At 50.7% G+C, this 24,687-nt stretch overlaps 1 protein-coding gene across 1 annotated transcript; it reads right to left on the reverse strand.

Moving 5' to 3' along the window:
- Positions 1-13,001: 13,001 nt before the first annotated feature.
- LOC122419650 (translation initiation factor IF-2-like) lies at positions 13,002-14,903 on the reverse strand. The gene is made up of 2 exons (XM_043434397.1): positions 14,277-14,903; positions 13,002-13,558 (listed from the first exon to the last, which is right to left on the reverse strand). Exons 1-2 carry the CDS (start codon positions 14,780-14,782, stop codon positions 13,531-13,533), a joined length of 534 nt encoding a protein of 177 aa, XP_043290332.1. The 5' UTR covers positions 14,783-14,903; the 3' UTR covers positions 13,002-13,530.
- Positions 14,904-24,687: the final 9,784 nt, after the last annotated feature.

Below are 24,687 nucleotides of genomic sequence, written 5' to 3' on the forward strand. Positions count from 1 at the left end.
TGGATAGAAGGATGGATGGATGGATGGATGGATGGATGGATGGAAGGAAGGAAGGATGGATGGATGGATGGATGGATAGAAGGATGGAAGGATGGATGGATAGGATGGATGGATGGATGGGTAGAAGGATGGATGGATAGATAGAAGAATGGATGGATGGATGGATGGGTAGAAGGATGGATGGATGGGTAGAAGGATGGATGGATGGATGGATGGATGGATGGATGGATGGATGAATGACTGTGTGGCGTGGATGACTGGACAGCAAGATGGTTGGATGGAGGATCAGCAGGGGTGCCTCCTGAGAGCTCTGGGAGGCTCAGAAACCTGGACCAAATCCTCCAGTGGACTACTTTGCTGCTCCATCTGCTGCCCTCTACCCTCTGCCTCTGTTAGTGAAACCCTGACTCAGTGACGTGTTGGGGGGGTTGAGAAGGCAGGGGTGGGGCAGCTTTCTCCCAGCCAGGTTGGGGTAAAGGGGAGGCACAGATCAGAAAGAGGTGCAGGTAGGCGCTGAGGTTTGGTCTGGGCTCTGCCTGGGAAGCTCACCTGGGCCCTCCAGGTGTTTATGGAAGGCCCCAGGGCCCTTCTGGATGGGGCTCATGAGGGCAGGTGGCAGAATTCCGTGCCCCTGTCAGCAAATAATGAGGTAAATACTGTGGATGCCAGATCGGCATTTCAGTGGGTGGGGCAGGGCTGCTGGCTGACCGGGATGTGTGAGCAGAGAGAGATCCAGGCAGACATCGCTGGTGTGCTGGGGGCGCAGCAAGGCGGCCAGAGTGTCTGGAGATGAGGGGGGAGAGGCGGAGGGACGGGGCGGGGCGGGGGGCACACAGGCCTGGCGGCCATTGCAGCGATTTCGAGTTTGAGTGGATTCCATGCCCCGAGTGACAGGATGCGCCCTGGGTTCGGGCCCGTCTCTGGCCGCTGCGTGGACAGCACACAGCGCAGGGCAGGGGGAGCAGGGGTCAGCCACGAGGGCACCGCAGCGGTGCGGAGCAGGGCAGGGGCTGCCCAGCGGAGGGCTGGGCACCGGGGCTGGAGAGGCCGCGGACGGCCCTCGGGACGCTCGGGCCGGGGCGGGCACGCCCCCAGGCTGGGCCGCAGCTCGCTCAGTAAACTGAGCGCCTTGGTGTCTCCACAGGAGGGCTCCTGATCTGGGAGGCTGCGGGCACTGGGACGGTTGGGCGGCGCGTCCCAGCTACTCCTCTCGCTCCTCGCCCGGGAGCGCCGGCCTGGAGCCGGGTGTCCGCGTGGAGGGCGCCCTTGCTTCCCGCACCCTCGCGCTCCCCGCCCCCCGCGCGCTTCGTGGCGCAGCCCAGCCCGCGACCAGCGCGCCCCCTGGCGGCAGCGAGCCGTAACGGCGCCGCGTGCGGCCTGCCCGCTTTCCCCGCGGTAACCGGCTTCTCCCGCTTCACAGTCACAGCCCCGCCCTGGGCAAGGGGCTTGCGCACTCACTGAAGCTGTGAGCCACGGCGTCCGGAAAAAAAACCAAGATGCACGGGTTGTAGTGAAGAGTTCTTACAAAACGTGGTCCACTGGAAGAGGAAATGGCAACCCACTCCAGAGTTCTTGCCTGGAGAACCCCATGGACAGTATGAAAAGTCAAAAAGACACGACACTTGGAAGAGGAGCCTCCAGGTGGGAAGGTGTCCGGGATGCTACTGGGGAAGAGCAGGGGGCAATTGCTAATAGCTTCAGAAAGAATGAAGAGGCTGGGGAAAGCGGAGGTCCGTCAGTTGTGCATGTGACTGGTGATGGAAGTAAAGTCTGATGCTGTAAAGAACAATATTGCATAGGAACCTGGAATGTTAGGGCCATGAATCAGGGTAAATTGGAAGTGGTCCAGCAGGAGATGGCAAGAGTGAACATCATCATCTTAGGAATCAGTGAACGGAAATGGACTGGAATGGGTGAATTTAATTCAGATGACCATTTTATCTACTGTGGGCAGGAATCTCTCAGAAGAAATGGAGTAACCCTCATAGACAACAAGAGAGTCCGAAATGCAGTACTTGGATGCAATCTCAAAAACGACAGAATGATCTCTGTTCGTTTCCAAGGCAAATCATTCAATATCACAGTAAACCAAGTCCATGCCCCAACCACTGATGCCAAAGAAGCTGAAGTTGAATGGTTCTATGATGACCGACCTTCTAGAACTAACACTAAAAAAAGATGTCCCTTTCATCATAGGGGACTGGAACACAAAAGTTAGAAGTCAAGAGATACCTGGAGTAACAGGCAAGTTTGGCCTTGGAGTACAAAATGAAGCAGGGCAAAGGCTAATAGAGCTTTTGTCAAGAGAACATGCTGATCATAGCAAACACCCTTTTCCAATAACACAAGAGATGATTCTACACATGGACATCATCAGATAGTCAATACCAAAATCAGATTGATTATATTCTTTGCAGCTGAAGATAAAGAAGCTCCATACAGTCAGAAACGGTGTAGAAACAAGACCTGGAGCTAACTGTGGCTTAGATCATGAGCTCCTTATTGCAAAATTCAGGCTTAAATTGAAGAAAGTAGGGAAATCACTAGGTCATTCAGGCATGACCTAAATCAAATCCCTTATGATTATACAGTGGAAGTGACAAATAGATTCAAGGGATTAGATCTGGTAGACAGACGGCCTGGAGAACTATGGACGGAGGTTCAGAACACTGTACAGGAGATGGTGACCAAAACCAAACCAGTGAAAAAAAAAGCAAGAAGGCAAAGTGGTGTCTGAGGAGGCCTTGCAGACAGCTGAGGAAAGGAGAGAAGTCAAAGGCAAGGGAGAAACGGAAAGATAGACACCAACCGAATGCAGCGTTCCAGAGAATAGCACGGAGAGGTAAGAAGGCCTTCTTCAATGGACAGTACAAAGAGGTAGAGGAAAGCAATAGAATGGGAAAGACTAGAGATCTCTTGAAGAAAATTGGAGATATCTAGGGAACATTTCATGCAAGGGTGGGCACAACAGTGAATAGAAATGGTAAGGACCTAACAGAAGCAGAATAGATTAAGAAAAGGTGGCAAGAATACACAAAAGAACTATACAAAAAAGATCTTCATGATCCAGATAACCACGATGGTGTGATCACTTGCCTAGAGCCAGACATCCTGGAGTGTGAAGTCAAATGAGCCTTAGGAAGCATCACTATGAACAAAGCTAGTGGAGATAATGGAATTCCAGCTGTGTTATTCCAAACCCTAAAAGATGATGCTGTTAAAGTGATGCACTCTATATGCCAGCAAGTTTGGAGAACTGAGCAGTGGCCACAGGACTGGAAAAGGTCAGTTTCCATTCCAATCCCAAAGAAAGGCAGTGCCAAAGAGTATCTCAACTACCGTACAATTGCACTCATTTCACATACGAATAAGGTAATACTCAAAATCCTTCAAGCTAGACTTTAGTAGTAGGTGAACTGGGAGCTTCCAGATCTGAGTTTCAAAGAGGCAGAGAATCAGACGTCAGATTGCTAACATTCTTTGGATCATGGAGAAAGCAAGGGAATTCCACTTATACTTCATTGACTACACTAAAGCCTTTGGCTGTGGGGATCCCAACAAACTGTGGAAAATGCTTAAAGAAATTGGAATACCAGACCATCTTACCTGCCTCCTGAGAAACCTGTATGCAGGTCAAGAGGCAACAGTTAGAACCAGACATGAAACAACTGACTTTCAAAATTGGGAAAGGAGTATGACAAGGCTGGATATTGTCTCCCTGCTTATTTAATTTACATGCAGAGTACATCATGAAAAATGCCAGGCTGAAGGAATCACAAGCTGGAATCAGGGTTGCTGGGAGAAATATCAATAACCTCAGATATGCAGATGACACCACTCTACTGGCACAAAGTGAAGAGGAAACCAAAGAACCTCTTGATGACGGTGAAAGAGGAGAGTGGAAAAGTTGGCTTAAAACTCAATATTCAAAAAACTAAGATCATGGCATCTGGTCCCATCACTTCATGGCAAATAGATGAGGGAAAAGTGGAAACAGTGACTGATTTTATTTTCTTGAGCTCCCAAATCACTGTGGATGGTGGGTACAGTCACGAAATTAAAAGATGCTTGCTCCTTGGAAGAAAAGTTATGACAAACCTAGACGTGTATTAAAAAGCAGAGACATCACTTTGTTGACAAAGGTCTGTTTAGTCAAAGCTATGGTTTTTCCAGTAGTCATATCTGGATATGAGATTTGGACCATAAAAAAAGCTGAGCACCAAAGAATTGATGCTTTTGTTTTTTGTTTTTTAATTGATGCTTTTGAATTGCGGTGCTGATGAAGACACTTGAGAGACAGCAAGGAGATCAAAGGAGTCAATCCTAAAGGAAATCAACCCTGAATAGTCACTGGAAAAACTGATGCTGAAGCTCCAATATTTTGGCCACCTGATGTGAAGAGCTAATTCATTGGAAGAGACCCTGATGCTGGGAAGTTAGTTAAAGTTAAGTAGCTCAGTTGTGTCCGACTCTGCGACCCCATTGACAGTAGCCTGCCAGGCTCCTCAGTCCTTGAAATTTTCCAGGAAGGATACTGGAGTGGGTTGCCATTTCCTTCTCCAAATGCTGGGAAAGACTGAGGCAAAAGGAGAAGGGGCCCCAGAGGACGAGATGGTTAAATGGCATCACCTACTTAGTGGACACGAGTTGAGCAAAGTTGGGAAGATAATGAAGGACAGAGGAGCCTGGCTACAGTCCATGGGGTTGCAAAGAGTTGGATGCAACTTAGCGACTGAACAACAACAGTGGGCTTCTCTACAGAAGCCCTCATGGCCTCCAGAGTCCAAACTGTGGGCAAATGCAGCCCTTCGGACACACTCGACCCTGGTGGGACCAGAATCACCACCTGCCAGTGGGGAAGGGGTCCTCGCAGGATTAGAAGACCTGGGGCGCCTGGGGTCACCCTCACTGTGCTGTGAGGGTCCGCGGGGGCGGGGAGTGCTCAGAGGGGCACGGAAGGGCAGAGCTCAGCTCTCCGGGAAGGGCCAGGGCAGCTGGGGCCCTGGCCACAGCCGCTGAGGCCTGGCACCCTGGATGCCCAGTCCCTCCTGACCCGTGGGCAGCAGCAGCCCTGGGGTGGCAGGAGGCATGAGAGGAGCAGGGTGAACGGGGGCTTAACTGGAGGGTCTCAGGAGAGATGGAGGAGCACCGGGGATGTTGTAAGCAGGAGGACTGCTCAGTGTGTTGGGGGAGCTGAGAGCTGGGGGCGGGCTGCTGCCCAGATTCCCGTGAAGAGGCGGTCTGGACCCCTCCCAGGTGGTGAGGGCCTCCTCACCAGCGGGTGGAGGGAGGGAAGGGGCGGTGAGGCAGGTCCTGGGGGTGCTGCCCCCCCGGGGTCTCTGGGACCACTTGCGCCTCCCAGTGCCCCAGACCCTGTCTCAGGTGGCCCCAGGTGCTGTCGGAATCCCTCGGGGGTCCCTCTGCCCACTACTTCTCTGGGGGTTGGGTCCTCGGGGCAGGGGCGGGGGCCATGAGGATCACTTCCCCCTGCAGCCACGGGCGGGTGGAGTGGGCAGCAGGCTGGGGCCCGAGCCGGCGGAGGAGAGCTTGGGGACCAGGGCCCGGTGGGTGATGGGCCGGGCCAGCACGCGGAGCTGGTGATACCCCCAGGGCACCTCTGGGCTCCCAGCTCCGCGCCTCCCACTGTTTAACCGAACCCCAACCCTCCAGCCTCGGCAGCCCTCAGGATAAAGGGTGCATGGTGGTTAAAAAAGTGTTTAAGCTTGTTTCCTGTGTGCGTGTTTCAAACTTACAGGAGTAGCAGTATGCTAAAAAAAAAAATGCTGTTTCTTCATGTTACCTGGTTTTACAGAGGTATCCTGTGCCCTAAGTACCTGCCCACACCTTAACTGGATAGTTACTGTAAGTTTTACTTGTGAAGAGTCTGTCTGCGATGAAGGAGATGCAGATCTGACCTTCGGTCGGGAAGATCCCCTGGAGGAGGAAATGGCAACCCACTCCAGGATCACACAGACATCCCTGTAAACACCCACGGTCTCCATGTCCCTGCTGGCACAAAACCCTGGGCCTCCAGAGGCCCACAGCCTAGCAGGCAGAGCAGACCAGAGACAAGCAGCTGTCCTGACTTCCCAGGAGCTGGAAATGCAACCATACCCCAGTTAAAAATGAAATCTGGTCCTCATAAGGCTTGGGAAATAGAGCGCACACAGGAGACCCTTCAATAGATAGGTACACAGTGCAAGGCTTCTGGACGTGAGACGCTGTGTTCCTGATCACCTGAGTCATCTCCGTGAGCTCCTTGTATTTGAAACCAAATTGTATCCCTCCACCATAAGTCCCGGGATTTCTGTATTGAGCTTCTTCACGTGTTTTGGAAAAAAACTTGCAGGCCTTTCACTTACTTACAGCTGATTTGTCGGTCAGATGGAGAATTTTTTGTGCTTTGTACAGTTAAATTTCGGATATTAGGTATTCATGGAAAGGGCGTTTACAGTAGATATTCCTGTAACATTTCTCTCTTCTTTAACATTGATATTTACTTATTTGGTTGTACTGAACCACCAGGGAAGCCCCAGCATTCCTTCTTCAGGAGCCATCTTGCTGCTCATTCTTAGTGCTCGTGAGACGCTCACACCTGGGGGCCTGCAGCCTCTAGCCCCCCGCCGCGTCCGTGTGCCTCTCTAGCCCAGTGTTAAGAGCTCCCCATCCATGGAGTAATATCTGCCCTCAAACGTTGAATCTTTCACTTTTCTGCTTAGTTTTCATCTGTTTTCCCTTTGAGACCTGGTCTTAATCTGGATACAGATTCTAATAAGAGGCTAAAGTAACTTCTGAGCTTCTGTGTTTTAGAAGATAACTCGTGTGCTATGCTGTGAGTCACTCAGTCATGTGCAACTCTTTGCAACCCCATGGACTGTAGCCCGCCAGGCTCCTCTCTTCATGGGATTCTCCAGGCAAGAATACTGGAGTGGGTTGCCACTTCCTACTCCAGGGGACCTTCCCAACCCAGGAATCAAACCCAGGTCTCCTGCATTGCAGGCGGATTTGTTACAGTCTGAGCCACCAGGAAAGCCCTAAAAGATGACTCTACCCAAACTCCATTTTTTTTTACCCCATCTTTATTTGGTTGTAGTTCTAATTCCCAGTGTTGATGGATCACAGGTTTGATTTAAAACTTTTTTTTCCTTTCCTAGGTTACTATTATTCATTGGAAGGACTGATGTTGAAGCTGAAGCTCCAATACTTTGGCCACCTGATGTGAAGAACTGAGTCACTGGACAAGACCCTGATTCTGGGAAAGATTGAAGGCAGGAGGAGAAGGGGGTGGCAGAGGATGAGATGGTTGGATGGCATCGCTGACTCGATGGACATGAGTTTGAGCAAGCTCCGGGAGATGGTGAAGGACAGAGAGGTCTGGCGTGCTGCAGTCCGTGGGGTCGCAAAGAGTCGGACAGGACTGAGCGACTGAACAGCAGCAAAGGTTACTATTAAATGCAACCTTCTTGCACTTCATTCCATGCACCTGTTGTTGTTCTTATGTTTTTTTCCTTTATTTTTTTTTTGAGGTATAATTTACAAACAATGACAGGCACAGATCTCTGCTGCAAAACGCCCGTGGAATATTGGCTATAACACAATGCCTCAACCTCTTTTCATTCTTTCTTTTTAAGAACTTTAAACTGAGACATAATTCACATACCACAAAATCCTCCCATTTAAACCATATAATTCTGTGGTTTTCAGTATATTCAGAGTTGTGTGAGCGTCACCCATCAGCAAGACCTCATTTCAGAAGCTCTGCTCATTGGCCGTTTGTGTGTCTTCACTGGGGAAATGCCTCTTCAGACCCTTCGCCCTGTTTTAATCAGGCTTCTTATTGTTGCCGGGTCGTAAGAGTTCTCGATGTATTCTGGTTATCAGGCTTATCAGACACAAGACTTGCAGATACTTTTCTCTCATCTTGTGGGTTGTCTTTCAGTTTTCTTGGTAGTGTCCTCTGCAGGCAAACGTCCTAAATTTTTCGGAAGTTAAACTGATGTTTTCCTTTGTGGCTTGTGATTTTGGTGTCCTATTTAAGAAAACTCTGGCTGACCTCAGGTCATGCATATCCCCCTCCATGTTTTCTTAGAGGCCTAGCTCTTACACTGAGGTCTCTGATGCGTTTTGAGTTAATTTTTGTATATGGTGTAAGGTGAGGGTCCAGCTTCATTCATTTGCATGTAGCTATCTGATCTTCCCAGCACCATTTGTTGAAAAGTCTGTCCTTTCCCCAGTTAAATGGTCTGGGCAGTTTTGTCAAAAGTCACTTGACCTTATATGTGAGGGTTTGCTTCTGGGCTGTCCATGCTTGTATTCATTATCTGTTCCTGTGCCCGTACCAAACGGTTTTAATTACTGTAGCTTTGCAATAACTTTTTTTTTTTTTTTTTTAATAATTTTTAAGTCTTTATTGAATTTGTTACAATATCGCTTCTGTTTTCTGCTTTGGTTTTTTTTTTTTGGCTGTGAGGTGTGTGGAATCCTGGCTTCTCAACCAGGGACTGAACCTTCACCCCCTGCAGCGGAAGGCAAAGTCCCAACCGCTGGACGACAAGGGAAGTCCCCTGTGGTATGTTCTGAAATGTGGATCCTCCAACTTATTCTTCTTCAAGAGCGTTTTGGCTATTTGGAGCCCTTTGCAATTCCATATGAATTTGATGACTGGCTTTTCTACTGTGGGAAAGGGCTGTTGGACTTTTCAGAGATTGTGCTGAATTTGTAGATTGCTTTGGGCACTGTTGACATCTTAACAATGTTGAGTCTTCCTGTCTGTGAATAGGGGATGCCTTTGCATTTATATCGTTTCTTTTCAATTCTCTTCAGCAGTGTTTTGTAGTTTCTAGCATACAAGGCTTTCATGAAGCAGGTGCATTTATTCCTAAGTATTTAATTCTTTTAGGTGTTGTTTTAGATGGAACTGCTCTCTTAATTTCCTTTGAAATGTATTTATTTATCTATTCTTTTTGACTGTGCTGGGTCTCGGCTGCTGAATGTGAGCTTTTCTCCGGCTGCGGCGAGTGGGGGGTGCTCTCTGGCGTGTTCTAGGGGCCTCGCGCTGCGGTGATTTGTCTTGAGGCGGAGCACAGGCTCTAGGGCGCGCGGGCTTCAGGAGCTGTGGCTCCCGGCTCCAGAGCACAGGCTCAATAGCTGTGGGGCATCGGCTTAGCTGCTTCTTGGCATGTGGGACGCTTTTGATGCTTTTGAACTGTGGTGTTGGAGAACACTCTTGAGAGTCCCTTGGACTGCAAGGAGATCAAATCATCTCCATCCTAAAGGAGATCAGTCCTGCATATTCACTGGGAGGCCTGATGCTGAAGCTGAAGCTCCAATTCTTTGGCCACCTGGTGCGAAGAACTGACTCACTGGAAAAGACCCTGATGCTGGGAAAGATTGAAGGCAGGAGGAGAAGGGGATGACAGAGGATGAGATGGCTGGATGGCATCACTGACTCGATGGACATGAGTTTGAGCAAACTCCGGGATTTGGTGATGGACAGGGAGGCCTGGCGTGCTGCAGACCATGAGGTTGCAAAGAGTCAGACACGACTGAGCGAGTGAACTGAACTGATGTGGGGTCTTCCCCAATCAGGGGTCAAACCCGTGTTTCTTGCACTGGCAGATGCATTCTTTACCAGGGAAGCCCTTAATTTCCTTTTATCGCCTGAATTATTTGTGATCTTACTGCTTCCTACTACCTAACATTTTAATGTTATGTATTTGCTTGTCTTCTGTCTCCTTTACAAGAATTAAACTTCCATAAGGGCTGCAGCTTAGATTTTATTGTCATGGTATCTTAACAGTGTCAGGCACATAGTTCAGTACATAACTCTTGAGAGCATAGTAATGACAGAACCATTCACCTATATCAGCATTCGCTTCGTTTTCCATAGCTTTTGTCTTGGGCCACAACAAAGAATACTGCACAAGAGCTGTGACCATGAATTTCCTGCAGTGAAGGTTTTATTTTTATGGCAAAAATTCTTCATCAGGGAATTGACATCCACTTGTCTTTTTAATCATATCTGCAGTTTTCAGACTGCTTTCCAGGGTGATGCAATGATTCCCCTCTCTGCCATCAGCGTACAAAGTCCCCCACCCCTCATACTCCCGGGACCACCAGGCTCGTGTTCAGAGTCAGCAGCCTGGGGGTGGAGCCTGTGTCAGCATTTCCCCCCAGGCCTGCGAACTTAAACACCCTCACGTGTTTGTTGATGAACTGCTCTCCTGTGAATTGCTTATTTCCTTTGTCCACTTTCCTACTGGCTCTTAAAAATCTGTTTTTTGTCAATTTCCAGGAGCCTTTGGTCTATTATAGATATTTATCATTTGTCTGTCATCTGCTTTACAAATATTTATTTTTCCAAATTTATTATTTTCATATTGTTTGTTTACAGCTTCTTTTTCCACAGAAAATTTAATATTCTACAAAGTCACATAGATCTACCCCTCTCCTATAGCTCCAGGGTGTTCGGCTTGAGGCAAGACATTCTTGACTCTATATTACCTACGTGTTGATTATGTATGTGTTTTTTTTCAGTTCTTTGGTTTCTGCATTTAATTACTTAATCAGTCTGGCTCTAACACTGACACAGTATGTACATTTTTCTTCCAGATGGTTATCTATTGTAACAGCATCACTTAGTAACTAACCCATCCTTCCTACTGAATTTACCTGCCTCTTCTGTCACGAATGAAATTCTCCCCCAAATGGGAATGACTTCTAGCATTTCTATCCCGGTGCAGGGTCTGTTTGCTTATTCCTAAATCAATAGTGTATCCATCAGATCAGTGTTCAGAGACTGGCCTCATGTCTGGGGTGGCAGATCCTCCCTTGCTCCTTTTCAGCCTTTTCTTGCCTATTATTGGGTATTTATGCTCACATATCAGATCGTGCACTCCTTACTGCCAAATTCAGACTTAAATTGAAGAAAGTAGGGAAAACCACTAGACCATTCAGGTATGACCTAAATCAAATCCCTTACGATTATACAGTGGAAGTGAGAAATAGATTCAGGGGATTAGAGCTGATAGAGTGCCTGAAGAACAATGGACGGAGGTTCGTGACATTGTACAGGGGGCAGTGATTAAGACCATCCCCAAGAAAAAGAAATGCAAAAAGGCAAAATGGTTGTCTGAGGAGGCCTTACAAATAGCTGAGAAAAGAAGAGAAGCAAAAGGAAAAGGAAAAAGGAAACATATACCCATTTGAACGGAGAGTTCCAAAGAATAGCAAGGAGAGATAAGAAAGCCTTCCTCAGCGATCAATACAAAGAAATAGAGGAAAACAATGGAATGGGAAAGACTACAAGAAAATTGGAGATACCAAGGGAACATTTCATGCAAAGATGTGCTCAATAAAGGACAGAAATGGCATGGACCTAACAGAAGCAGAAGATATTAAGAAGAGGTGGCAAGAATACACAGAAGAACTATACAAAAAACATCTTCACGACCCAGAGAATCACGACGGTGTGATCACTCAACTATAACCAGTCATCCTGGAATTCGAAGTCAAGTGGGCCTTAGGAAGCATCACTATGAACAAAGTTAGTGGAGGTGATAGAATTCCAGTTCAGTTCAGTTCAGTTCAGTTGCTCAGTTGTGTCAGACTCCTTGCAACCCCATGGACTGCAGTACACCAGGCCTCCCTGTCCATCACCAACTCCCGGAGTTTACTGGGAGTACACTGGAATTCCAGTTGAGCTGTTTCAAATCCTAAAACATGATGCTGTGAAAGTGCTGCACTCAATATGCCAGCAAATTCGGAAAACTCAGCAGTGGCCACAGGAATGGAAAAGGTCGGTTTTCATTCCAATCCCAAAGAAAAGCAATGCCAAAGAATGCTCAAACTACCACACGATTGCACTCATCTCACACGCTAGTAAGGTAATGCTAAAATTCTCCAAGTCAGGCTTCAACAGTATGTGAACTGTGAACTTCCAGATGTTCAAGCTAGATTAAGATAAGGCAAAGGAACCAGAGGTCTAATTGCCAATATCCATTGGATCATCAAAAAAGCAAAAGAGTTCCAGAAAAGCATCTACTTCTGCTTTACTGCCTATGCCAAAGCCTTTAACTGTGTCGATCACAACAAACTGTGGGAAATTCTTCAAGAGATGGGAATACCAGACCACCTGACCGGCTTCCTGAGAAATCTGTTTGCAGGTCAAGAAGCAACAGTTAGAACTGGACATGGAACAACAGACTGGTTCCAAATCAGGAAAGGAGTATGTCAAGACTGTATATTGTCACCCTGCTTATTTAACTTATATGCAGAGTACATCATGAGAAATGCTGGGCTGGAGGAAGCACAAGCTGGAATCAAGATTGCTGGGAGAAATATCAGTAACCTCAGATATGCAGACAACACCACCCTAATGGCAGAAAGCGAAGAAGAACTAAAGAGCCTCTTGATGAAAGTGAAAGAGGGGAGTGAAAAAGCTGGCTTTAAGCTCAATATTAAAAAAACTAAGATCATGGCATCTGGTCCCATCACTTCATGGCCAATAGATAGGGGAACAATGGAAACAGTGACAGACTTCATTTTGGGGGCTCCAAAATCACTGCAGATGATGACTGCAGCCATGAAATTAAAAAACGCCTGCTGCTTGGAAGAAAAGTTATGACAGCGTATTACAAAGCAGAGACATCACTTTGCCAACAAAGGTCCATCCAGTCAAAGCGAGACTACTGGTTTTTCCAGTGGTCATGTATGGATGTGAGAGTTGGACTATAAAGAAAGCTGAGCGCTGAAGAATTGATGTTTTTGAACTGTGGTTTTGGAAAAGACTCCTGAGAGTCCCTTGGACTGCAAGGAGATCCAGTCAGTCAATCCTAAAAGAAATCAGTCCTGAACCTACATTGGAAGGACTGATGCTGAAGCTGAAACTCCAACACTTTGACAACCTGCTGCAAAGGACTGACTCATTGGAAAAGACCCTGATGCTGGGAAAGATTGAAGGTGGGAGGAGAAGGGGACGACAGAGGGTGAGATGGTTGGATGGCATCACTGGCTCAATGGACATGAGTGTGAGCAAGCTCCGGGAGTTGGCGATGGACAGGGTAGCCTGGTGTGCTGCAGTCCATGAGGTTGCAAAGAGTCGGACACGACTGAGCGAGTGAGCTGATTCTTACATACAAGTTTTAAGATTATTTTGGCCATTGAAAAGACCTGGGGCTCTCCCTGGTCCTCATTTCTTTTGTTCAGATCATGCTTTATATGGCTCTGTAGGAGTTTCCAGCTTTCTTCATATAGGTCGTGTGCCTTTCTTTGTGTACTTAAAGTTTTTGTTTTGTTTCCCATCACTGTAGGGAATGCAATAGATTCCCCATTTCTAGAAGCTCATTAGTGGAATAGAAAAAAAATGATGGATTATTCCATAGTCTCTCTTCCTGCCTATTCACCAGATTATTTTATTCACACCAGTGGTTTTTACTAGTTTTTCATTCTTCTTTTCCAGTGTTTATGCTGATCCTCTCAGTCTCATCTATATTCATAAGTGGGATGGCTATTTTTCTGTACCATCTGTTATCAGCTGGTGGGGGGGCTCCGCCTTTTCCTGTGGGATGGAATAGAGCCGCACTCAGACTGGTCTCTAAAGGCGGGCAGAGGGCTGCTCCTCCTGCGGCCTGCACCCCCACCCCGCCCCGCATCCTCCCCACCCCACCCCGCATCCTCCCCACCCCGCCCCGCAGCCTGCAGGACAAACCAGCTACGGCTGCCCTCCCCTCATGGGGGAGGTTTGAGGAGTCGGGGGCCTTTGGCTGACGGCACCTCTCAGCCTGGGGAGTAACTGCTCGGCCCCCAACTTGTAGGTCTGGGGGCGGGGGAGGAGAAGCCGGGTGACGGCCCACCAAGGCGGGCAGGGGGAGCCAGGCGGCCCGCTGCTGGGTGCCGGCATCCTCAGAGTCCCAGAGACCTCCCAGCAGGGCCCTCTGGGAAGAGACGACCGCCTGTGCAGGGCAGGCCTCCAGGGGCCGGCCCTCAGCACAGAGGCGCCCAGTCCTGGAGGGCTCCGCGTCCGCCTCTCCTCACCTCGACCCCAGGCCCCCGGCCTCCCCGCCACTTTCCTGCGGAGCCCGGGCTCCCATTCTCGGGGAGCGCCCACTCTGGGCACCTGCACCCTCTCCATGGATGCCCTTGACGGCTCCTCCATCCCTTAAAGGAAAGGAAGTTGACCCAAGCGTGCCCCCACCCGGCCTCCTCCATCCTCCCCTCCCCGCGGGGCTCCTCCTTAGTCGGGGTGGGGGTCGGGACGGGAGGGGACGCTCACGTACTTGACACCGGGGTCCTCCCGGCGCGCTGGCCGAGCGCAGGTCCCGGGATTGAGTCCTCGGGCTCTGAGTCCGGCGGGGACACGGCGGCCAGCGACCCAGCACGGAGCTTCCCGAGCCGCCTCCGGTGCCGCGTCCCCGCTCCCTGTGGTGACCCCAGGGCCTGTCCACCGTGGGCCGCCCAGGCCCGGCCCCTGAAGCGCAGAGCCGTGTGGCTCGATTTCAGAAGGCCCTTCCCTGTGGCCGCTGGAGAGGAGAAGCGCGGGGGCTCTGAGACGGGGGTCTCTGCCGGCCGGCCCCTCAGGACCAGGAGAGGGGCCGTCTCCCCGGGGCCCCTCCGCCGAACACGGGGCTGGATGGGCTGCGAGCCTCATAGTCCGGTTCCCTCCTTCTCCCGGGGCGGGAGCGGGGAGAGCCCACGCTGGAAAACTCGTCTGTCCGCTTCCTGCTCGGCTTCCGCGCGTCGTCCCCGGTCGTGGTCTCCCACGTCCCCTCCCTGCTCCGTGCATCCCGGCCCTGCTGCCCCGGGGCTCCCCTCCTCTGCCGCCGGTGCGGCCTTTTCCCGGGGTCCAACCCCCCTCCCCAGGGTCCCGGCCTTTTCTCGGGGTCCGCCCCCCACAGGGTCCCGGCCTTTTCTCGGGGCCCGCCCCTCCCGCTCGGGCCCACCCTCTCCTCACCCGGCCACGCCCACCTCCGGGGAAGAACCTGCTGGTTGACCACAGGGCGCCCCCTGGTGGGCTAGTGGAGCGAAGGGCAGGGTCCCCCAAGGGTCGGTCAGCAAGGCCTGGGGGACCAGCCTGGTAAGCTGGGGCAAACTCGGGGACACGGCCCTCCAAGGGGAGGGAACAGCCTGTGAGAAAGCTCAGAGCCGAGTGCCGGCGGGTCTCGCAGCTTAAAGCATGCAGGGGGCTGGCCCGGCAGCTCGCCCAAGGGGCTCAGGCGGCTGCTTGACCTGAGGGCCGGCAGAGCCTGCCTGTGCTGGGGGCGCCACCCTCTGTGGGGCAGAGACGGCGGCCAGAGCACAGGTCAAGGAGAAGGGGTGAAGGAGGCCAGGCCCCTGCCACCTCCTTACCCAGGGCCCCAGGATCTGGGAGCCGGAGGTGAGCTGCTGTCCTTGGAATGGCTTCAAGGGAGGCGGTGGGCTTGGATCTCAGGGAAGGGGAGGCAGTGGGGGGTTCTGGAGAAAACAGGAGCGGGGGCTCCTCCTCCACGCACTCCCCCTCCCCAGACAGCCCCCCTCCTGCCCGTCAGGCCCTTCAGACCCTGGGGTTCTCATCCTTACCCCGTCCACCCTACACAGTGATGCTGGGGACACCCCAGGGCTGTGGGGTGTCCCCGGAGCAGAAGCAGTGAGGACCAGAGTGCACACTGCGATAGGGGGTGGTGAGGGGGCTGGGGGTGGGAGCCCAGACCCCCAGGAGCCTGGGGAGGGAGCTTCCTGGGAGGGAGCGAGGCTGCTGGGGGAACACGGGCGGCCCCCTCCAGCTCACGGGTGAGAGCTCCCTGATGCATCTCCTGAAGCTACTGGGCTGGTAGGCTCATCTGTCATTGTCTTAATTTCAGTTATTTTTTTTCTTTTCCAGTTATTTTTTAAAAGATGTATTTATTTATTTATATCAGCTTCCCTGATAGCTCAGTTGGTAAAGAATCCGCCTGCAATGCAGGAGACCCCAGTTCTATTCCTGGGTTGGGAAGATCCCCTGGAAAAGGGAAAGGCTACCCTCTCCGGTATTCTTGGGCTTCCCTAGTGGTTTAGCTGGTAAAGAATCTGCCTGCAATGCAGGAGACCTGGGTTTGATCCCTGGGTTGGGAAGATCCACTGGAGAAGGGAAAGGCTACCCACTCCAGTGTTCTAGCCTGGAGAATTCCATGGACTGTATATGTCCATGGGGTCACAAAGAGTCGGACACAACCGACTGACTTTCACTTTATTTATTTTATCTTTGGCTGTGGTGGGTCTTTGTTGCAGTGTGTGGGCTTCTAATTGTGGTGGCTTCTCTTTGCTTCTCTTTGGATCTGGTGACTCTAGGCGCTAAGGCTTCAGTAGTTGCGGCCCATGGACTTAGTTGCACCACAGCATGTAGGATCTTCCTGGACCAGGGATCGAACCAGTGTCCCTGCATTGCAAGGCAGATTCTTAACCACTGGACAACCAGAAAAGCCCTTTTGGTTATTTTTAATTTTAGAATTTCCATCTGATTTTTTTTTCATGGACTCCGGGCCTCTGGTAAAATTCTCCATCTTGTCGTTTGTTTCTCGAATGTTCTAATAATAATTATTTAAAAAGCCAACTTGATAGCCCCAATATCTGGATCACCTGTGAGTCTGTTTCTTTTCTTTTCTAAAAGCTGTTCCAGGTCTTCGTTGCTGCACGCGGACTCCAATTTGTGGCATGTGGGATCTCGTTCCCTGGCCAGGCATGGAACCCGGGCCCTCTGCACTGGGTCTTAGCCACTGGACCACCAGGGAGGTCCCTGCTTCTTTCTTCTCTAGGTTATTTCACTCCTTCTTCCTTCCCTCTTTTGTCCCTGTGCCCTGGCATGCTCTGTAATTAGGGGGTGAATGTTGGACCTGCTCAGGATGGGGGTGGCGTACGTCTCATTGGCTGGAGACTCACTTGCAGGGGCCTCAGCTGAAGGCTTGGGTGTTTCCCACAGCTCTCTCCTCCATGCCGGGGTTCTGGTTTCTCTCTCCAACACCACCAGACTGCTAAGCATTTCGCTTAGCCTTCTAGGCTTTTAACTGCCATTTTCCGCGTGGCTTCTTAGTCCTTCACCCCAAACAGCATGAAGTGAAGTGAAGTGAAGTCACTCAGTCATGTCCGACTCTTTGCAACCTCAAGGACTGTAGCCCACAAGGCTCCTCTGTCCATGAGATTTTCCAGGCAAGAATACTGGAGTGGGTTGCCATTTCCTTCTCCAGGGGATCTTCCCGACCCAGGGATTGAACCCAGGTCTCCCACATTGCAGGCGGACGCTTTACCCTCTGAGCACCAGGGAAGCCACCAAACAGCATAGAAATGGGCAAATACCTCCAGGGGCAAGAGGCTCTTAGATGGGGTTTCATGCTGGCGTTTCTCTCCCTAGGCCATGAGGATGTGGAGAGCTCAGGCGCTGTGTTCTCCTTGGCCTCCAGGGACAGCATCTTCCACAGATCAACAGGCTCCCAAGGGGGAGAGTGGCCGAGGACGTGGCTCATCTCAAGGTGATCCTCTCTGGTAAGGGCCTCAGCCCCTCAAGTCTTGGCTGCCTCGGTTGCTCACCAATGCCTTCAAACAGTTGTGTATTTTTAAAAATCTTTCGGCCATACCATGCAGCACGTGGCAATCTTAGTTCCCTGACCAGGGATCAAACCTGTGCCCTCTGCATTGGCACTGTGCAGTCTTAATCACTAGGCCGCCAGGGAAGTCCCCAGCTGTGTATTTTTAAATGTGGCTTTTAAAGTTGCTTTTGATGCAAAGTTTTGTCTGATGTTTGCTATTCATCATAGTTGGAAGCATGATTAAAAATTAAATAGTCTTATAAACTATAATGAGTGCTATGGATTTGCTTGGTATATGGTCAGAACAATCTACTGGATGATTTAATTGACTCAGACATTATCAGGGCTTCCCAGGTGGTTCAGTGGTAAAGAGTCCGTCTGCCAGTGAAGGAGACATGGGTTCAATTCCTGGTCTGGTAAGATCCCACATGCCATGGAGCCATTAAGTCCATGTACCGCAGCTACAGAGCCGGTGTTCTAAAGCCTGGGGGCCGTGACTCCCAGTGAGGGAGTTTCGTAAGCCTGAGTGCACAGGCCACAACTGCTGGGGCCCGAGTGCCTGGAGCCTGTGCCCGGCAACGCGAGAAGCCGCAGAAATGAGAAGCCCTCGCACCGCAACTAGAGCAAAGCCCGAGCAGCAGCGAGGACCCAGTACAGCCATAAATAAATAAATTAAAAATTTTTTAAACTGTCGAAATTATGTGTTTTAAATTTTATAACAAAAATAAGAGAAATCAGGTTGCATTATTTTAGTAAGAACCACATTAAGGACACATATCAAGATAGAGTATGTGGTTTTCTTTTCTTTTCCTGCTCATGAAATCTGACACTAGAAACCACGAGAAACTTAAGCCTGTGTGACTCCCCTGGTGAGTGGTTTCTGTGTGGGAATCGTACACCTAACTTAGCCAGTTCCTCTTTAGAGGAACTAAAGAGCCTCTGGATGAAGGTCAAAGAGGAGACTGAAAAGCTGGCTTAAAACTCAACATTAAAAAAACTAAGATTATGGCATCTAGTCCCATCACTTCATGGCAAATAGATAGGGAAAATGTAGAAAGAGTCAGATTTTATTTTCTTGGGTTCCAAAATCACTGTGGACAATGACTGCAGTCACAAAATTGCTCCTTGGAAGGGAAGCTATGATGAACCTAGACAGTGTATTAAAAAGCAGAGATATCACTTTGCTGACAAATGTCTGTATAGTCAAAGCTATGGTTTTTCCAGTAGTCATGTACGAATGTGAGATTTGGACCGTAAAGAAGGCTGAGCACCCAAGAATTGATGCTTTCGAACTGTGGTGCTGGAAAAGACTCTTGAGAGTCCCTTGGACTGAAAGGAGATCAAACCAGTCAGTCCTAAAGGAAATCAACCCTGAATATTCATTGGAAGCACTGGTGCTGAAGCTCCAATACTTTGGCCACCTGATGTGAAGAGTTGACTCACTGGAAAACACCCTGATGCTGGGAAAGATTAGGGGCAGGAGGAGAAGGGGACGACAGAGGATGAGATGGCTGGATGGCATCACTGACTCAATGGACGTGAGTTTGAGCAAACTCAAGGAGACAGTGAAGAACAGGGAAGCCTGGAGTGCTGCACTTCATGGGGTCACAAAGAGTTGAACATGTCTTAGTGACTAAACAACAACAACTCAGCCAGAGTCCCACTCTAGAATCGTCGGAAAGCCCGTTCATCTCCCATGAGAGGAAACAGCATGCTAGCCACATGCAGTGTCTTGCTCTGATACCTGGGAGTTGGTTCATCTGGTCCTTCCCGCCCAGGGAGGCTGCAACCACTCTTCTCTACTTGGAAGAATTCTGGTTTCTGCTTATGTGACTCGGGTCCAGTTTGAGATCATAAGGCCTTGGGACATTTTAATACGTTCTTGTTTGAGCCATCAAATCAGAAGGAAGAAGTCTGCATAGTATATGTATTTGGGGTGCAGCAGACACTGAAGCGCATCATGATATGGGCTGAAGCTGTAAAGCAAGGATCTGGGCTTGGAGTAGCAAAAGCAGGCGGGGCTGTGGGTGCTGCCAGGGTCGGAGCAGACGCCAGGCGACGGTCAGCGTGCATGCAGGACGCCAAGGTAGGCTGTGGTGTGTAGCAGTGTCGATAGAAACTGATGTGATGCAGCTCAAAGATGTTGACTTTTAATTAAACTTTACAATTATTCAAAGAGCACATGTGCATGAGTTAAAATATACAAATGAAGTAAGTGTCCAGAGTTAAAAAAAAAAGTCTTTGGTTAGGGCAAGGATTTAAAAAAATATTTTAAAATTTATTTAGCTATTCTCGGTCTTAGTTGCTGCAAGGGGGATCTTCAGTTGCGACATGCAAACTCATTTGCAACACGTAGGTTGAATGGTTAAGACTCTGCGCTCCCAATGCAGGGTGCAGGGGTTCCATCCCTGGTCAGGGAACTAAAATCCCACAAGCTGAGCAGGCAAAAAGAAAAGAATAACATGTTTATTTCGGGTCCAGTTCAGCAGCAGTGACAGGGATCTGGACTGGCCTTGCTGCTCAGCTCCCGGTCTTCTCCTCTTGGTCATATTATGGCTGCTGCAGCTCCAAGTATCACATCCTCAGCCAGCAAAGGCAGTGTGCAGACGGCAGCGTCTTCCCTCACCTCATCTCTTCCATGGGAGGTTCAGCATTCCCAGAAGCACCCTTCCCCACCCTCTGATCGAAAGCAGAAGCCCTGTCACTTGTCAAATACTGGGCATGTGCCCACTCCCAGCACTGGCCCATCCCCTGGGAGATCAAGAACTCTGCACCAGGGGCTGAAAGCACCTGGGTCTGCTGGCAGGAACCAGGTGGGAGGTTTCCAGGCAGAGTCACTGAGGTGGGAGGGCTGAGGCAGCACTGCAGACCAGAGCAAAGCCCTTCCCGTCCCCTGGGGTTCCGGGGGTGACCCTAGGTGGGAGGAGGTAGTCCTGCAGCCCTCCCTCACCCGCCTTGTCTGTAACGGATCTGCAGGGTTATGTGGGGGCACATGAGGACCTGGACCCCGAGACGGAGCTATAGGATTATGGGGGCTGGGTGGAGGCGGCGCATGAGAGCCTGGACCCGAGCAGAGGTGGGCTCTGCCCGCCAGCCAGAGGGTGCAAGCAAACACCCAGGGCTCCCGAGCTGGACCTGCTCCTAGCTCCTGCCCAGTCCCAGAGCACAAGAGGGCCCCTGGCTAGGGCGTGAATGGGGAGGGGCCGGGTGCGGGATGGATGCAGCACCCACCTGGTGGGGCGTGGCCACAGCCCTCCCCACCCTTGGGTTCCCTTTGTAGGAGTGACTTCTGTGGGGGGTGTAGGCAGACACTCCTTCAATAGGAAGGCTCAAGGTTCTCGGGGACCCAGCCGCCAGCAGCCCCTCCCACCTGCCCTCAGGTTTAGGGGTGCAGGGGCTAATGCCTGGCCTGCCACACCCAGCATCTGCTGCTCCCAGGCCAGGCCCAGCAGGACGGGGTGCCCCCCTCCCCCTCAGTGGAGGGGCGCCCCTTCAGCTGGGGTCTCAGCTGGGCTGAATAATTAACCAGGGACACCGTGTGGCCCAGGCTTTAGGACCGGCCTTCCTGCCGTCTGCGGGTAATTAGGATAATTACCCGCTGCTCAGACAGGGGGCCAGCAGACCTGGGAGAAAGGCCAGGGGCCTCCCTGCCTCTGACCCAGCTGCCCTGCCCGCTCTCAGCCTGCGTCCAGGCCTGAGGGCCATCCCTGTTGGCCCAGGGCCGGGCAGGTCCACACAGGCCTGGGCAGACACGCGGGGAACACCGAGGGGGACGCCGGCCCCTCGGGAAGTCCCACTAACCCCCCCCACCCCCACCCCCCGCCCCCGCCGCCGGCTGCAGCCGACCTTTGGCTCAGGTCCGAGGCTGCAAGGCCGGACAGACTCCCAGAAGGGGCCTGGGGCTGGGGCTTCATTCTGGGTCAGGAGTTACCACAGCCCTGAGGCTTCTTTCTCATTTCACAGCAAATGCCTCGTGAAACGAGCGGCCGTGTGCAAACGTCCAAATGCAAAGGATGGCCACTCCCTGACCCCCGACCCCGGAGAACAGGGCAGCTGGGCTGGCAGACGCTCAGGTTATTTGAGTTCTGCCAGAGAACCCCAGCCTAAGCCCGAGGAGCAGGGCGTGGGGCTCAGGGGGGGCCCTGACCAGAGCGGGGCTCTAGGCCCAGCCCCGCCCGACAATGCCGAGTCCAGGCTTCAAAGGGCAGCAGGCCCCGGGCCAGGAAGGGCAGGGAGGCCTCTGTCCCTGCGTTATCTCTCTTCTGCATCCCCGGGACCCACTCCAACCCGCAAGGGTGTCTGCAGTCTCCGCCTCAGGCCCTAGGGACCACTCAGACCCTACCTGGCCCTGGAGCCAGGGGTCCACAGGGCGTGCTGGCCGCTCCCTGCCACATTCTGCAGGGACCCTCCCCCTCCTGTTGTGTCCAACTCTGTGACCCCATGAACTGTAGCCCACCCGTCAGGCTCCTCTGTCCACATAAAAAACATGAAATCTATTATTTAAAAAAACCTTTTTTTTTTGCCACTGCAACCATTTTTAAGGGTACAGTTCAGGGGCATTAAGTACATTCGTGTCGTCATGCAACTATCATCACCATCCACTTCCTGAACTTTTTCACCTTCCTTCCTGAATCTGAAACTGTCTCCATTAAATATTCACTCCTCATCCTACCCCCGCCCTCAGCAATCACCATTCTACTTTCTGTCTCTAAGAATCTGATTACTCTAGGAATCATAAAGAGTTTGCTTTTTGTGACCGGCTTAATTCTCTTAGTGTACTGTTTTCAAGGCTCATCCATGTGCCTTTTAAAGGCTGAATAATATTCCATTGTATGGATGGACCACATTTTGTTTATCCATTCATCTATGGGTGGACATTTGGGATACAGCCATCTTTGGGCTATTGTAAATAAAGTTGCTGTGAACACAGGTGTACAAATACCTATTTGAGTCTCAGCTCTCAACTCTTTCAGGCATATATTCAGAAGTGGAATAGCTGGATTGTATGGGAGTTCTATCTATATAGAAGCAACACCATCTTGCATTCCCACCAACAGGGCACAGGGTTCTAATTCTCCACAGACATCCTCCCCAACACTGATCATTATTAATTTCTAACAGTAGTCATCCTAACAGGTATGAAGTGGTATCTCCTTCTGGTGTGGATTTGTATCTCCCTAATGATTTGTTTTTTGGGGCTTCAAAATCACTGCAGATGGTGACTGCAGCCATGAAATTAAAAGATGCTTACTCCTTGGAAGGAAAGTTATGACCAACTTAGATAGCATATTAAAAAACAGAGACATGACTTTGCCAACAAAGGTTCATCTGGTCAAGCCTATGGTTTTTCCAGTGGTCATGTATGGATGTGAGAGTTGGACTGTGAAGAAACCTGAGTGCCGAAAAATTGATGCTTTTGAACTGTGGTGTTGGAGAAGACTCTTGAGAGTCCCTTGGACTGCAAGGAGATCCAACCAGTCCATCCTAAAGGAAATCAGTCCTGGGTGTTCATTGAAGGGACTGATGCTGAAGCTGAAACTCCAGTACTTTGGCCACCTCATGCAAAGAGTTGACTTATTGGAAAAGACCCTGATGCTGGGAGGGATTGGGGGCAGGAGGAGAAGGGGACGACAGAGGATGAGATGGCTGGATGGCATCACCGACTCGATGGGCATGAGTTTGAGTAAACTCCAGGAGCTGGTGATGGACAGGGAGGCCTGGCGTGCTGCGATTCATGGGGTCGCAAAGAGTCAGACACAACTGAGTGACTGAACTGAACTGAATGACTAATGGTATTGACCATCTTCCTATGTGCTTGTCGGCCATTTGGGTATCTTCTTTGGAGACATGTCTATTCAAGTCCTTTCGGGCTAATTATTCTTGCATCTTTGTTTTTTTCATGGACTCCAAGATTGGTTCACATAATTATTAGAAAAAAAAAAAAAGTCCTGTAGCTGCTAAGGTTGCTTCCAACGTACAGGTCACCTTGGGGGGACTATGGCCTCACCCTCCTCCGGTTTCCTTTCCAGCCCTTACTGCAGGTTCCCGGCCAGTCTACTTGTTTTTCCTACCCTCTCCCTAGGGCTCCAGGTACTGCCCCCGCCTTAGGATGCCTCCAGATGCCCCAGTTCTGTCCTGAATCCCAAACGCTCCTGGACAGCTCCCCTAAGTGTCCTTAGGTCTCTCCACCATTCCACGTCAAACTCAGCAGCTGACCCCTGCACACACGCTCTCCTGGCCCGTCCGCCTGCTTCCAGTGCCAGCAGGGGTCCAGGTGACCACTGGGCATCCTCCTTGCCTCCTCTCTCCCTCACCTTAGAGGAAACCAGGGTTCTGGCAGGAGAAAGATGCAAAGAGAGAAAAGGACTTTTATAAAGCTCCACTTACCAAGGTGCAGGTAAGGGGGAGGTGAAACCAACAGGGTGGTGAAGGTAGGGGCTGGTCCCAGAGCCCTCAGTTCATTTCAGTCGCTCAGTCACATCCGACTGTTTGCGACCCCATGGACTGCAGCATGCCAGGCCTCCCTGTCCACCACCAACTCCCAGAGCTTGCTCAAACTCACGTCTATCGAGTCAGTGATGCCATCCAACCATCTCACCCTCTGTCGTCCCCTTCTCCTCCTGCCCTCAGTCTTTCCCAGCATCAGGGTCTTTTCTAATGAGTCAGCCCTTCGAATCAGGTGGCCAAAGTATTGGAGTTTCAGCTTCAGTCCTTCCAATGACTATTCAGGACTGATTTCCTTTAGAACTGACTGGTTGGATCTCCTTGCAGTCCAAGGGAGTCTCAAGAGTCTTCTCCAACACCACAGTTCAAATGCATCAATTGTTCAGTGCTAGCCTTCTTTATGCCCCAACTCTCACATCCATACATGACTACTGGAAAAACCATAGCTTTGACTACATGGACCTTTGTCAGCAAAGCAATGTTTCTGCTTTTTAATATGCTGTCTAGGTTGGTCATAGCTTTTCTTCCAAGGAGCAAGCATCTTTTAATTTCATGGCTGTAGTCACCATCTGCAGTGATTTTGGAGCCCCCCCCCCCTCCGAAATAAAGTCTGTCACTGTTTCCATTGTTTCCCGATCTATTTGCTGTGAAGTGATGGGACTGGATGCCATGATCTTATCTTATCTTGGTTTTTTGAATATTAAGTTTT

Source organism: Cervus canadensis, chromosome 17 (assembly GCF_019320065.1).
Source record: "Cervus canadensis isolate Bull #8, Minnesota chromosome 17, ASM1932006v1, whole genome shotgun sequence".
Lineage (NCBI taxonomy): Eukaryota > Metazoa > Chordata > Mammalia > Artiodactyla > Cervidae > Cervus > Cervus canadensis.